At 41.8% G+C, this 15,994-nt stretch overlaps 1 protein-coding gene across 6 annotated transcripts in view; it reads left to right on the top strand.

The window, feature by feature from the left end:
* LOC121317354 (transcriptional-regulating factor 1-like) overlaps window positions 1-15,994 on the top strand; it is an 80,013-nt gene extending 64,019 nt beyond the window's left edge. For 5 of the 6 annotated variants that reach the window (XM_041253199.1, XM_041253197.1, XM_041253196.1 and 2 more), the window contains 10 exons: window positions 1,321-1,636; window positions 2,471-2,537; window positions 2,897-3,036; window positions 6,261-6,364; window positions 7,412-7,487; window positions 8,801-8,889; window positions 11,221-11,334; window positions 12,059-12,247; window positions 12,715-12,914; window positions 15,291-15,994. In XM_041253199.1, the coding sequence (XP_041109133.1) occupies window positions 1,321-1,636; window positions 2,471-2,537; window positions 2,897-3,036; window positions 6,261-6,364; window positions 7,412-7,487; window positions 8,801-8,889; window positions 11,221-11,334; window positions 12,059-12,247; window positions 12,715-12,914; window positions 15,291-15,537 (1,542 nt within the window). In that variant the 3' untranslated portion in view covers window positions 15,538-15,994. The remainder of the gene's footprint in view (window positions 1-1,320; window positions 1,637-2,470; window positions 2,538-2,896; window positions 3,037-6,260; window positions 6,365-7,411; window positions 7,488-8,800; window positions 8,890-11,220; window positions 11,335-12,058; window positions 12,248-12,714; window positions 12,915-15,290) is intronic. The other variant, XM_041253198.1, reaches the window with a different exon arrangement.

Raw genomic sequence — 15,994 nt, 5'->3', positions numbered from 1 at the left:
ACACTGGACAGCTCTCGGCTTTCTGTGGAAGAGAAGGTCTGAGAGCTCTCACACAGAACGCTTAGCTTTTTGTGTTGCATTTTGCCTGTATTTTGTTGTGTATGTATGCTTGCCTTTTCCATCAAATTAACCATTTAAAATGCATTACTTTTGGTCAAGGATTTTGCTGTCCTGTTTTGGCTACTGAGATTATTTTAAGCCTTTGTATCATTTTTGAGCTTTTGAACTGTCGGAGCAGTTAAATAATAATTATCTATAATAAGACCTTCATATTACTGCCTAAGAATAGTCTCTGACTTGGATTGTATCTTCAAATAAATGCAGGTTGAGGGGAGTTGCAACTGCTGGGTGTGTGCTGGCCAGCAAGATGTAAGAAAGCAGTGCAGTGGCCGTGGGGAAACCACCCAACAACAGGGGCCGGCTGTCTTTTTTAAATTGTGAAAGAAAGAAAAAACTTGCAGCATTTACATTCAACCACCTGGGTGTTCTGTGCTGTATGTAAAATAATATTTGAAATAAAACATGTTTAAAAGAGAACTGAATTCAGCACTAATAATCAGATTTTTGACACTACCTGCAAGGCAAAGCTGCTACTACTTGTCTACTACTGGCTAGTCTCATCTTTTGAAAAGCAACTGAGGATAGTGTTGGACTATAATGACAATTTCAGTTATCGGCTGTAAATTATCACCATAATCATGATTATCATCTGAATAAATAAAATTTCTTGTAACATCTCTTTTTATTGCTACATAGAATAATACAACCAAATTTTACTTTGTTTGGTAGCTTTTTTAAATTTCAAAATGTAGGCTACACAATAAAAAAACTGTTTGGAATTGCGATTTAATTTAAAAAAAATAAATAAATTGGGAATATCTTTAATATTTAGGGGAATGGCGAATCCAGCAAAGACCGGGAGTTCCCAGGGGGTGGCGCACATTTGTTATAGTATAAGTGCGTATATAAAATAAAAAATAGAGCGTGCACATGTCATGTAGATTGTATAGCCCTTCTAATTGTAAGCTCCAGCGGTCTATCATAAAGTACGCTTTGTTTGTTTTAAATATAATTAAATTAATTAAATAGTTTGAAATTTAAACATTTAAAACATTCACCCTAAAGAGGGTGATTGAGAAGCCACATTGAAAAGCACTTTGATAGAAGGAGTTTTATGTGTTCAATATATAGTCATGCTATTTAAAAATATAAACCCAGTAGGATGAAGTGTTCATGGCAGTCCAGAAAGAAGTGTTTGTTTGCATGGTTTTCATTCTTACTGAGATGTAACTGTAAACCGTCTACCCTCCTCCCCTCCAGAAGCCTGTCCACAAGACTCAGAAGATGGAGAAGGCAGAAAGCGTCAATGTGGAGCATGGCCAGTCAGATAAGAAGAAGTACCGGCACCGTCCGGACCCGATCATCATCCCCCCGCCCTCCTTCAGCCTTGTTCTGGGGGGCGCCATCCTGTTCCAGAGCCAGCTACGCTCCCCACGGATCCTGGGGGAGATTCCCCCCTACACACCCCCGCCCATGCTGAGCCCCGTGCGACATGCTCCTGGCCTCTTCAGCAGCGTCCTCCACACAGGCATGCCCCCCATAACACCCACCCCCCGGGTGCTGCTCGGCAGAGCCAGTGAGTACAGCTCTGCTACAGATAGCATGTTTTAAATAAAATACATGTTTGTGCAGACCTGTTGGAATGTTATTCTGGAGACAGGGTGCCTCAATGACTTCTGCCCTTGAAATTTAAACTATACATTGCTGGATTTTGCTCAACCACAAATGATGTCAGTATATTAGGGCAGCGCTGTGCAAATCCAACCCTAATTGTCTACTTTCAGGCTGACTAACATTTTAATGCAAGCGGGAACGTTTTTAAAAACATATTGTATAACATTTTGAAACAATACAGCCTATCTTATTAATTTGTCATTTAGCAGACACTTTTATCCAAAGCGACTTACAGAGACTAGGGGGTGAACTATGCATTAACAACTGCTCCAGAGTCACTTACAATAAAATCTTGGTTTTACATCTCATCCAAAGGACAGAGTACAAAGAGGTTAAGTGACTTGCTCAGGGTCACACAGTTAGTCAGTGGCTGAGCGGGGATTAGAACCGAGGACCTGGTATCAAGCCCTTTTCTTTTAACCACTGGTCATTACTAGCCTCGTTGTCCATCAAAAAATATTTTAATAAATTGTTTGTTAATAGTCCCTAAGAGAGGGAAGGGGTTTTAAACAAATCTTAAGCAGAAATCCTTTTGTTTATGAACAGCGATATAAAGTCAATTCCTAAGAGCTCTTTGGAACATTCTGCTGCACAGCAGGATAACCGCGGTACAGACTGACTTGCCTCAAGTTATCACACAATTTACAGTGGTACTGTTTCAGTGGGGCCCACTGTGTTACACTGGTGAGCAGTACTGGAGCTTTGATAGACAGCTGTCTTTTTTCCCCATTGGTAGGTAGCGCTGATGGAAGCAATGTCCCAGTGACACCCGGGCCAGGAGAGCAGGCTGTCAACATTGAACCGTAAGATGCCTTTCTATTATCTAACAGACCACTCACACCCCAGTGAGACATACGAGGCAATCCAATAAATATTATGTGAATTTATAGCACTACATCTCTTCTTGTGCGGTAATCATCCACCATTATAAAGCTAATCAAAAAGGCAATTGCTAACCCCCTTCTGCAAAACTGCTGAATGCAGCTACTAGAAGCAGTTTTGCATTTAAACTAGCGGGTTGAGGGGGCCTCTGAATTACTAGCATCTCCTTCTAAATGTCCTTTTCTTGAGTTTCAGTTAAGGGTCTCTATTCAAAGTGTTTTTTAAAAACAAAATTTGATAAGCTCTGCAGTAGTCTAACACAGTAGCGGTTGTCTTCCAGGCGTATCAACATTGGCCCCCGGTTCCAGGCTCAGATTCCTGAGCTGCAGAGCCGTTCGGCAGTGGAGGGAGATCAACACAAGGCCAGTATGGTGTGGACACCAAGAGCAGAGCTGCAGAGCCCCGGCGCTCAGCAGAGAGGTATCGTCAAGAGCGCTATGACCCCTTTTCAAACTTCTGTCTAAGAAGTTCCTGTAATGTCCCAGTGACAGGGCGGCCAGGTAAAAGCAGGGGCCACACAGTAAAAGATATGTTTTTAGCGGGTTTATTTTTTCAAATAAACAGATACAATAAAAAATAGAAAGTTGCCTAAGAACAGACTTTTTAGGCTTGTAAACACTTCAACACAAAACTTTCAAATGACATAGACATCCCTGAACTGAATTCCCTTTGTATTCTGGTGTCCAGGTTAAATTGGCAATCATTGTCCTATTTTACCTGGCCACATTCCCATGTGCTTCCCCAAAGGGATGGGTTTTTAACCTCATCTCGGTCAAATACTACAAATGCTAAAGTATTTACTTTTTTAAATACACCTCAAATTTTGCAGTTTACAGAAATGTTTGGATCTTTTAATGTTTACCTTGTTTGCTCACTTTCACGTACGAAATGTAACCATTACAATATGGGTGTTTACCTCCTAAATATTTTATACCAAAGCCGCTCAGCCGAGCCTGTGACACAGTCATGCCCGAACCTGAGGCCCCAGCAGCCTCCAAGACGACACAGCCAATTGCGCATGCTGCCAGAGGTGGTGTTCAGAAACAGCTCAATAGGTTCCGCCGCAGAGGCAGAAGCCAGAAGCCAGGCCGCAGCCCTAGGGGTTTGCTGCTACAGGCCCAGGTCCCCTTTTCAGGGAGCTATCTGGAGTATTGTCATCAGTGCATCATGGACATCTACGTGCTTACTGACGTTCAGGCTATTTGCATGTTGGAGGAAGGGTTCTACTCCAGGTACTTCCTAGTGCAAAAACAGAATGGTGGCTTCAGACCGATCCTCTACCTCACACAGGATATTGTTCCTCGCTGGAGGCTTAACGTGATTCTGGATGCACTCATGAAACCTGCGTTTGAGCCCTTGCATTCAGCTGAGCTGAAATTGTTATTGTTCGAAGCAGCTTTCTTTCTTGCAGTCACCTCCTCAGTGAGTGAGATGCAGGCATTTTCAATTGCGAAATCCTGCTTAATATTTGCAGAAGCCAGGGCAAAGGTTATGCTCCGTATCAATCCTGTACCCTACAGGACCACACGTGTCACACACAGATCAACATGCTTGTAGTAGAGCAGCAAACTACTTAATTTTACACCAAAAATATAAATTATTGTATGAAACCTATATTTTACAAGAAACTTAAGACATTGACGTTTTGTTTTTTTTTCTGTCTTTTTATTAATATAATTTCTGGTCTGAATATAGAAATATTTATTAACAAAGAAAAGTTTGTTATGCAAGTGTTATTTTTATCCTCAAAACATCCATTATTTTCAGAATCAACCATGCAAATAAACACTTAAAAAATACTACGTACAAATCCCCAGCATGTTCTTTTTCAAACACAAAAACCAAAAATGATCTGCAAACAATGTATCAAAAATATAAACAATTTTGCAAGCAACGCATCTAACTGCAAACAGGCCAGAACTACAGGTAAACATACTTGCCCTCAAAAGCCATTTCTTTTTCTATTTAATACAAGTTGTTTAAATTTCTAAATCAAAACCTGTATACCAACACAAACATAAGGCATTGGCTTCTTTTTTACAATATTATTTACATTTTACTATGACGGGAATAAATATTCCTAAGTGCAAAAATGAACTAGCCAAATACGTTGTTCTACAATCATCCATCATTTTACAAATCAAACAAACAAATAAATGTTGAGTAAATATTACTACAAATCCTGATGTATTCTTATTTTTGTTTTTGTTTGTTTGTTTTTTTTGCTTTCTAAAAAATGAGTCCGCATAAGCACTTATTAAACTAGGCATTTCTGCAAAGCAACGCCATCAACAGACCAGAGCTGCAACACATTTCCATCTACAAACAGACATTTAACAGCTAGTTGCATTTCCAAAAAAAAAAAAAAAAAAAAATTAATTAAAAAAAATTAACCACAATCTTGACATGCATCTAGTGCAAAATCGCTGGTAGGTGTTTATGCCATGCTATATTATATATGGTTTATGCTGTTTGTTTGTTTGGTTTTCATGATGCATAACAATGTAAGTAATGATCATCCTCTTCTCCATGCTCTTGTCTGTTTAAATCGATATTGCAATAATCCCCATCCAAATTCTTATAAAGGCTTGCACAATTATGTTTTATCAGCCTCAGAAGCTGTAAAACCTATAAATGATTCTCCTTCATCAGACGCACAACAAAACACACTAAATTCGCCATCTCTCAGCCGTCAGCTCGGAAATGATGTTTGTTTGTTTTTTAACCAATAAAAAGTTGTATTTTGTTTTACTATTTAATTGGCAAATATTAATAGTAAATCTCTGCCATTGGTGGGCACATTTTTTTGCTAGGTAAAATAATCCAATAAATACATTTCAAACAGTAATGGGAGGGACAATCTAGGACCGACCATCGGCCCTCTAGTGCTTTAGCAGCAAGTATCACTGGGCCCATCATAGAGGTGAGTTTCTCTCTCAGTTTTTTAACCCTGGCTACTTGTTACTGGGGTTCCGTTTGGTAAAGCACAGGGCAGCCGCTTAGCCTTGTAGCATTCCAGTTGTTCTGCAATATTGCCATAGCGACGGCTTTGGTACACTCACCCATAGGGTAATGGTTACATTTCGTACTTGAAAGGGAACGTTGGGTTATTAAGATAACCCTGGTTCCCTGAAATAGAAATGTAACCATTAACCTTCAAGGTTGCTACTTCCATGATTGCAGCAGGCTTAAAGGAAAAATGACACAGAGATCTGTGCGTGCAGGGGTGGGCATGACTGCGTCAGAGGCTTGGCTGAGCGGCTTAGTATAAAATATTTAGGTTTTGGGTCTTTAGGAGGTAAACAACCATACAGTAATGGTTACATTTCTATTTCAGGGCACCAGGGTTATGATAATAACCTAACGTTTTGCTCATTTATATATCCTTAACTATACTTTTACTCATTATTCTTATATACCGGAAGCTATCGTCGTTTTATTTAACTGCCTAAACTAGTCTAGCGCCAAACTAGTATGCGGAAATGTGATGTATGTATGAGAGAGAGTATGCTTGTTAATAAGTGACAAACTTATTATAATTTGTTTTTTGTCGTCTTCTTTTTTACACTGTTTACTTGATCTACTTCTTTGTCAAGTAAACAGTTGATTTGAAAGTGTTTTTTTTTGTTTTTTTCTTTCGTCAGTGGAAGACTTCATCAACATGGCCTGTTCCAGTGTGGTTCCAGGGGGAGGGACCAACTCTGAATACGCCTTGCACTGCCTTTTCGAGAACAGAGGAGATTTCATGGTGCGTCAGGAGGGGGAACAAATACACGGCATTCTTTATTTAAGGTGGGGGGGGGGGGGGTATCGTTTATGATGAAATTGCTGAATTACCTGTTATGGATACTCAACTTAGACGATTTTATACCTCTTTTCCACTGTATAACTGAGCCAGGGCCACGGTTGTTTTTCCACTGCAGAGCCTGAGCTGTGCAACTGGTGTTGCAGACAATGAACGTGTCAAGTCGCAAACGGTATTCAGGCGTTGTGATTTAGTTCAGAATGGTGGATCCAGAGATTATGGTTGTGTTTTTCTTTGTTTGCATTCTTCATATATTACTGAATGCAGCTGAAATGCACTGACCGGCTGATTACGCAAAGAGGAGAACAATGCTTCTCAGGAGAGCGCTAATCTGGATCCGATGAGCAAGACATTCGGACTTAGGTGCTGTCTGGTTTAAAAAAAAAAAAAAAAAAAAAAAAAAGTTGACTGACTGCGTTTAGTGAGCCAGATTCAGATGTGTTGTGAGGCCAGACTTTCGTGGTTTGGTTCTCGGTCATATTACAGATCCTTATTTAGCTAAACTTGGAATAATGTAAAGTCCAATAGTAGTGATAAACAGGGTCTGTGAAACCAGCTGAACGTGTCTTTAATATCTCAAATATAAAGAAGTGGTGATAGTTACTGAGGTGTAATGGGGGGAGGGGGAGGGTAGCATACTAGTAGCAGGTAGTTTTTAATTGATATTAAACACCTGGGTTCATAGTTTACAGTTCACTCACGTTCGTGCACAAAAGCACCTTGTTTGTTCAGAGCACCATGTGTCATTGGTTTCAAAGCCTAAAACGTGGTAAAGGATAAGTTCATGTGTGGGGGATTAGCCTGTTATCCTCTGCTTTAGTGTCACTCAGAGCTGCTCAGTGTATGTGGTGAATTTTAGTCCGATCTGAGTTGACTGCCTCTTGAAGAGCAAAGGGCAGCTCAACCTTGTTGTCTTGGTTGAAATATATTTACATTCTCAATCCTTTTCAGTAAACTTAAAATGTTTCCCATTTTCTCTTCCTTGCCCAGGCTACTGTGGAAAAATTGCTACTGTTTAAGACCATGAGGCCAAAATCTCACCCTTTGGCTGATTACCACTATGCTGGTAGGCTGGTTTCTCTTTATTTTGTCACAAAAAAATGTTGTGTTAGAATGACATCGCTGGAGTCTGCCCTGCCACTGTGCATTGTACCCGTACTCTGCCCTGGAGAGCCAAGCTTATTAAAGAGAGTACATCTCTACTCCTGTCAAGGCCTGTATGTATTTAGTTTGGCACAGAGCCAGATACGTATTTAGTTTGGCACAGAGCCTCCCTCACAATTCTGTGAACACACCTCAATTTTCAACTAAACACAGCCATTCAGCCCTAGGCTTCTTGACAAATAGTGTGGCTTCGAACCTAAGTCTCCAGAGGTGAAAGGCATGGGAAGTAGCACACTGCCACCTTGTCTCTCATTTAGGACAATTGTGAGAGTTTTTGTGACTGAAGTACAGGCTGGGCGATTTTAAGTCTGAACTGAAAATTAACACTAATATTTTTAAAACAATTCTGATAAACTCTAATAACAATTGTATGTAGATTTCTGATCTGACCACAGGAAGTGATCTTACTTGGCAGAAAACATTTTACTATCTTTACACCCAACCCATGTTCCTGTTATTATGAAAAGATTTGCAGTTGTCCCTGACCTGCACTTACTCCTTAACTTAAGAGATTAATGAATGAATGAATTTGAAAGCTGAATAAAACCTCAAGTGAAGTAGCTCAAACACAAACAGTATGTAACCAGATAACAGTTAATTGCTTTGCTGATGTTTGTAGAGATGTAACCTCCTGGCTCCTGTCACAGCAGACCCGGGCCTCCTGCAATAACCTGCACTCACTAGCATGTTCTTCGTGATGACTCATGTAAATACATGGGAATTAGCAGGCTCTGGCTCAGTTCAGCATCTGAAAAGTAGAAAAGTAACTTTCTCTCATTAAGGACTGGAAGAGATCATGGGGCCCTGTACAGAAAGTAGTTATCAAGCATTCCATGCCACTTTGCCGCTGCTATTTACTTTAACCTTTCTCTTCAACTCTTTTTATAAGCACCTGCCCACCACCATCACCATCACCAAGCTCCTACACCGATTTTCACGGTCATGTGGTAATCATTTGTCATGTAACTTTCTTTTACAATGTAAACACCATGCAGAGGGGTTGTGTCAAATCCGTGCCAACCTAGCAATCCATGGTGGCACTACACTTTATTGCTATGACAGGTCTTCAGATTTTTTGCCCAGTCACTGTGAAACATCAACACCTTATTGACAGAGTTGCGTATGTGTTTTGTTGTTTATTTTTTTCTTTGTCCAGGGTTAACACATTTCACTATACATTTTGAACAGTTATGATTAATCCTCTCCCATTCCTAGGCTCTGATAAATGGGCCCCTTTGGAGAAGAAGCAGTTCAACAAAGCCTTAGCGACACACAACAAAGACTTCTTCCTTGTACAAAAAACAGTAAGCTGAATATTGTATTGTTTATAAACTCATCATTTATTGTAGGTACTCAGGCAGGTGCAGTGTGAATGGGCAACACCACAACCAGGGGTTGCTGAAAATACTAGTTAGGTTCCTCCTAATTAGAGTGTGAGGTGTACACACAGACACCTAGGCTACATCTCTGCTGGCTATTGTACATGCTCTGGAGGGCTTTCAGGATTAATTTGAAAAATTGATGCCTATCCCCAACCTTGAAATGTATAATTATCATATGAGTTGTTGAAACCAACACTGTAGAACTAGTAATTGCTCTGAAATCCTTTAATAAATTCAGCAGTTAATGTGCTTATGTCTGCAGAGTTGCTTCTCCCACAGCTCTGTGTAAGTTCTGTCAGCTACAGGTAACTCTAGCTACCACAAATTGTATATTTAGCAAAACAGCATGCCATTTGAAGCCAGTTGTACAATAGCTAATGGTGTATGTGAATGTCACTGGTGTTTCATCTGGTAGTTGCTTCAATTAGCATGCAGCCAGGGCACATTGGGATAAGGATCACGTTAAAATCTAAATTAAATGAAAATGTGCATGGTTTGGGCCAAGTATAGGTATATAGTCGGCACTCGGATATACGACAGTCAGACACACCAGTCGCGTTTTGCCATCCTTGTATTAAGAAACAAATCAAATTCATATGTGTGTGAGTGTGTGTGTGTGTGTGTGTGTAACAATTCATTGCACTTACCCGTAACTTGATTTCCGACTAAATCGCCAGTTTTCTGATACAAAGCCCCTCTGATACAAAGTCTTTATTGTTACAATTTATTTGATTATCCATTATAGCCCGTGTTTTTTAGTTTTTTTCTCCCATGCGCAAATCAGTCTTTATTGTGCACTTACACAGCGCTTCCTCTAGTTTCACTTGAAGGTAAATGTCCACATGTCCAGTCGTCTCTTTTGGCAAATGATATTTTCAGAATCAAATCATTCTGAATTAAAATACTACTTTAGTTGATAATATCGTACTGTACCAACAAAACCAACTATAGTACATCTAAACGGAAGCCTGTTTATTTTAATACACAGTCCTTTCAGCTAAGTATTTTTGACATTTGTATATTTTTGTGTTCCTGAAAAACATACAAGGGCTAGAACGGGCCAAAATTAATTAATCAGAAATGCATCACACTCTTTTAACCATCACTGTAGTCAAAGTTGTATAGGGTCAGATATGTGAGTGCTGACTATATACAGGTGGTGGTTTTATTCTGCAAGTATAACAAGGAGCTAGGGGAGGTGAGGGGACTAATCATGTTTTTACAATCTTAAAAGGAGTTGACCAAGTTAAATCTAACTAATACTTCAAGCACAGAAACCAGGACCAGGAGACACACAGTTGGAAATTAAGTGTAGATAGACTTAAAACAGAGGGCACAGAGAGTGGTGAGGGTATGGAATGGGTCAACAGTCCATGTTGTTAATGCTGAGTTGCTAGGATTCGTTAAGACACACTTTTTTTTTTTTTTTGTGTGTGGCCAATTATTATCTGTATCTTTGGCTCGCAACTCCCTCTCAGAAACGTGCTCCTGCTAATAAGTCATTTTTCGCACTTCAGATCCACAGCAAGGCCACCAGATCTATAGTGCCGGCGGACAACATAGGGGTCGCTGGTGTACGGTGAACTGTGGATTCCCCTGGTGATTTTAAGCCCTCCCTCCCCTGGCGGCGCTCGGCCACTTGTTCGCTGCCCCCTTCAAACCCCCGGTCACGGTTGGCTATGACATAGCCTGGACTCGAACCTGTGATCCCCAGGCTATAGGGCACATCCACGTGGAGCGCCTTTGCTGGATGCGCCACTTTGGAGACCAAAACTGGAGTTTTGAGGATCCACATCATTTAGCCAGTATGAGGAGTAGCCCACACCTCCTCATTGCATATGTCCTTGGCACCCTGGAAGAATCGCCCCTGGTGGAATCGGCAGTGTGCTTTTCTGGCGGGGGCTTGTTGGCCCAGCTCATAGGCAGGATTCGAGCCTGTGATCTTCAGGCTATAGGGGGTGGAATCGGCAGTGTGCTTTTCTGGCGGGGGCTTGTTGGCCCAGCTCATAGGCAGGATTCGAGCCTGTGATCTTCAGGCTATAGGGGGAAACCTGCACTCCACACGGAGCGCCTTTACTGGATGCGCCACTCAGGAGCCCATTAAGACCCTCCTTGACAAAGTTTTGAGATCAATACACTGCTAGGATGCAGACGTACATTGATAGGCCAAATTACCTCCTGTCATTCTTAAATTTTGTAATGTTCCTATGTTGTTACTTTTACTTAACATACCTTATATACACTGTGCTGCAGGTGAAGACTAAGACAGTAGCTCAGTGTGTGGAGTACTATTACACATGGAAGAAGAAGCTCCATCTGGGGAAAAGACACCGGACCCGCCAGGCAGACATTAAAGACGAAGACATTGTGAGATTGATTTTAGTTTTTTTGTATTCTCTTTGAAAAACAAAATTTTGTGACCCTTCTAGTCCTTTATGGTTTTGCTGACATTCTGTCTGAGAGCAAATGTGGCGAACCACTAAGAAATGTAATCGTAAGACAGAATCCTAGCCTTGTATTACTTCTGATTAAGGCTCTCAGCATCATATACAGAGACACTGTTACATTGCCATGGTCACTGACAGGCTACCCCCTTTTCCTAGTCTGTTCAGTGGACAGTTAAATCGTTTCAGTAGCAACAGAGCCTCCCTTTCTTAAAATCAATTAAAAGCACTATGATAGTTGGAGGAGGCAGCCATAGTGAGCAGTGAGGTTATCAGAAAAGTCAAGGGGTGTTCTAGAATGCTTTACATGGGGCACAGATCAGGACATTGGTGACAATGTGGATATCCTTGACTTCATGATCACCCCACAAGTTCATGAGTCATATAGATTTTATATTGATTTTGCACATGTTATTATGCAGACATTTTTGCTTTGAAACTGCTTGGCAAAGAGACTATTACCTAGCCATGAGGGCAATCAGGAACCAAAAAGGGTGCATTGGATGTTTGTGTACTCGATACACTACATCAATTGGGATGTGTGTTGGGAGTTTTCCCCCCTTCTGAATTCAAATGGTGTGGGCAGAGGGATGCAATAAAACACGTCCGAAGATTGTCTTTAATCCTGTCCTTGTAATCTCATGTAGCAGAGTGGCGAGGGTGAGGAGGTGGAATCAGATGAGCTGGAAGAGGACAGGAAGTCTGATGAAGAGGAGGAGCCTGAGGCTCACAAGTCTGCAGACCTGCTGGGCAAAACCTCCCTCGAGCCAGAAGCCTACCAGGGCTCAGTTCCGCTCAACACCTGTTTTGTGTGTGAAATGCCAAATTGTGGAGCTGTGCGTATTTAGAATACGAGTGCTATACCTTTAGGAATGTTTAGAAGAGTTTGCCGTAGTAAACCTGTCTGGCAGTGTTGCCATTTACTATGTTTCTCCCATGTTAAAACTATGCATTAACCCAGCTTCACTATGCTTAAACATGGGTTTACAATGCATTACAATATTTAATCTGTGATGTACCAGGTACCCCTGTGCTTTAGCACAGCAACAGACAAATGTAAAAGTATCCTATTTAAGAAGGATTGAGATCAAACTGTAAATTATTATTATGCAGAAGTACTTATGCTGCAATAAAAATGTTAAAAATCATAAAACATGTTCTAAAACCAATGATGGATTGTTTGCAACCCTACCTGTGGTATCTTTCTAAAAAAACAGTCACCTGACGTGAAACCTTAACATTTTTTAATAATATTTATTAAGTTGTTGTTGTTGTTTTTTGTGTGTTTGTTTGTTTTTTGTAGACTTTCAGCTCCATGCAGGCACTGAATGGCCACGGCCGTATCCATGGCGGCACAAACCAGGCGTCAAAACCGTCCCCGAGAGGCAAACCCAAAGCCATGTCCCAGTCTGGCTACGGCTCTGTGAAGAGCTCCCCAGCTCACAGCACCACCAGTGGAGAAACCGACCCCACCCTGATCTTCCCCTGTAAGGAGTGTGGAAAGTAAGGCAGCTGCTCAGCCCATTACTCCCTGCTTCTACACATTTCAACTTGTACACGTTTCACTTTACTTGCCGTTTTACTTTTGTGCTGAACCACAACACTGCTGATAGGCACCACAGCGACATTACTGCCTGGTGGTGAACCTGTGAAGTCTGTATGTGGGGGGCAGAGATACTTATGATGTTTGTTCCCATTCAAGTACCTAATGTAACCATTACTGAATGGGTATTTACCTCCTAAAGACACATGAATCCTGAAAACGTTAAACCAAAGCTGCGCTTTGAGCCTGTGACCCAATCGTGACCCCGCCCCCGAGGGATCAAAAGGACTGCAGTCACAGGTCTCAGTGCCATTTCAGCTTGCCATGTCAAGATTGACTCGTCTCCCCAGGAGATCACTTCCGGTTGGGGCAATTTTTGAAAGGGGCTCGGCAGCTTTGGCTGCCTATGAAGTACGTTGTTCCTCACTGGAGGCTAAACGTGATGCTTAATGCACTGATAAAGCCTCCATTTGAGTACCTGGATTCAGCTGAGCTGAACATTCTATCTTTTTTAAAGCATCTTTTTTGCTTGCTGTCGCCTCTGCAAAGCAGATGAGTGAGATGGATGCATTCTCTATTGCGAAAGCCTTTACAGAGGCCAGGACAAAGGTCATGCTCCGCAACAATCCTGTCTTCTAGACAAAGACAATCTCGGCTTTCCATGTCAAGTAGTCTGTGGAATTGGAGGCTTTCCAGTCTGACAGTCCGGTCCCTGGCTTATTGTGTTGACACGACAAAAAGTTGGAGGCAGTCTGAACAATCTTTTGTCTGCTATGGGGCGAAGTCCCATGGTCAAGTCCTGTTTAAGCAGCGGTTGTCCAAGTGGATAGCAGACATGGTCAGGACTGCCTATGAGCTGGCCAACGAGCCCCTGCCTGAAAAGCACACTGCCCATTCCACCAGGGGACTGGCAACTTCATGGGCTTTATTCCAGGGTGCATCTGTCAAGGACATATACAATGCGGTGGTGTGGGCTAGTCCTCATACTGTCACTGGGTTCTGCAGGTTAAATGACGTGGATCCTCAAAACCCTCGTTTTGGAACTAGTGTTAAGGGTGGTTTTCCCAGTCAACCCTGACAACACAGACATAGAGGTCAATTTTTCACCCTAGCTACTTTTTACTGGGTTCCCGATTGGTAACGCACAAGGCAACCTCTCGGCTTAGCCTTGTAAAATTCCAGTCGTTCTGCAATTATGCCCTTGCAAAGGCATGGGTATACTCACCCATTTGGTAATGGTTACATTTTGTACTTGAAAAGGAACGTTAGGTTATTAACATAACCCTGGTTCCCTGAAATAGAAATGTAACCGTTAACCGTCAAGATCGCTGCGGCCATTATTTGCAGCAGGCTTGAAGGAAAAAAGACGCTGTGATCTGTAACTTCCTAACAAACAGCACTAGCTTGGACAGATCGGAAATGCTGATCAGACATGCCAAGCAATACCACTCAAATTGGGAGAAAAAGAGGTGTGAGTAATCATGACTGGAAATGACACGCAGCACATAACTGTAATGCTCTGTGTGATAGAAGACGCCCGCAAACTGTCACCATATGCGGAACTGAAGTCTCTTTGTAAATGCATATTTATTTGATGTTTTATTTTTTCCTCAAATTGAAGGTGAGAAATTTTGGACTGCGTCTTTAAAACTTAGACTGTTGCAATTTCATTGTGCATCAGTATATGTATTTGTGTGTGTGTGTGTGTGTGTGTGTGTGTGTGTATATGTAATTTGTAATATAGTAAAAAAAAAAAAACCCAGCAAGTGTTGCTGTGTCCAGCTTAGTTTCATTTGATAGTAAAGCTACAGTGGTTTTGATGTAGTGTTTATTTCAAACTGGTTTCATTGGAAGGCAGTTTTGATCAGTTATATAAGCCAGTGCCAGAGCTGAGTCATGTTGCGGAACAATAAAAACCAGAATAACCATGTCAGAAAGCTGAATACAGGAGGAAGTAGCCGTGAGTCATGAGTTTATTACAACAGGAACAGATTGTAACACTGGAAGAGTTATCTGTGGTATACCACCATAAAAACAAAATGTACTGAAACCATGAGAAAGGATGGCACAAGCAAATATTTAGGAAATTTACCATGGTACACATATCAAAACGGGTACATCAAAGTAAACTCTGTGAATGCAGAAACCTCTTGAGTTTGGTTCAATTAAAATGAAAATGCCCCAGCAAAATGATGTATTGCAGTTTGTTACGTATGGTTTCACACTGGGTATTGAAACGAACTGTACAAACACAACCCTGTCGTATAAACCATAAGGTCACCCAGCGGGGTGGGTGGGGTTCTAGGTTTATTAAACTTCCCACCTCTGAATTGCAGGGTGTTCTTCAAGATTAAGAGTCGCAACGCCCACATGAAGACACACCGGCAGCAGGAGGAGCAGGAGCGCAAGAAGAAGCAACAGCAGCAGGAGTGCGCCCAGGTGATCACCGGACCTATCATGCTGCCCCTGGACCACACGTGTCTGATCAAACAGCACGGGGCCCAGAGTGAGGAGCTACATGCAAACCTCCTGCCAGCGGAGGACATGGAAGACTTCCTACTGGACTGCGAAGAGGGGCTGTGACTGGGGTTGAGAGAGAAGGGGGGCCAAGGTGTGGAGGGGATGAGCGGAAGGCATCTCCCAGTTAACAATCACGAGGAGAGGAGAGCAGCGCTGGGGTGCTACAGTGGATCCTGTTAGGGAATGATGGGACTCTTCGAGCAGGACAATGCTGATTCGAGATGAGATGGGGAGGGAGGGACCAAGCTGGCCTTAAGTGGATGCTCGGCCAAAGCTTGATTTTTGAGGAATGTATAAAAATGGCTTGGGTCTCTGGTTTCTATACCAGTGTGAAGGAGTAGGAGCTTCCAAGCTTAGAAACAGATCTCGTCAATCAAACTCTTCTGAAAAAGAAAAGGTTCAATTAATCATTGTACTATGGTCCAAGAGGGGGGAGAGGTTTTTTCAGGTTACGGTTGTTCTGAGAGAGAGAGAGAGAGAGAGAGAGAGAGAGAGAGAGAGAGAGAGAGAGAGAGAGAGA

The sequence above is a fragment of the Polyodon spathula genome, chromosome 6 (assembly GCF_017654505.1).
Source record: "Polyodon spathula isolate WHYD16114869_AA chromosome 6, ASM1765450v1, whole genome shotgun sequence".
In the NCBI taxonomy this organism is placed as follows: Eukaryota; Metazoa; Chordata; class Actinopteri; order Acipenseriformes; family Polyodontidae; genus Polyodon; species Polyodon spathula.
Note: the sequence above shows the minus strand (reverse complement) of the source record. Positions and strands in the feature narration are given on the sequence as shown.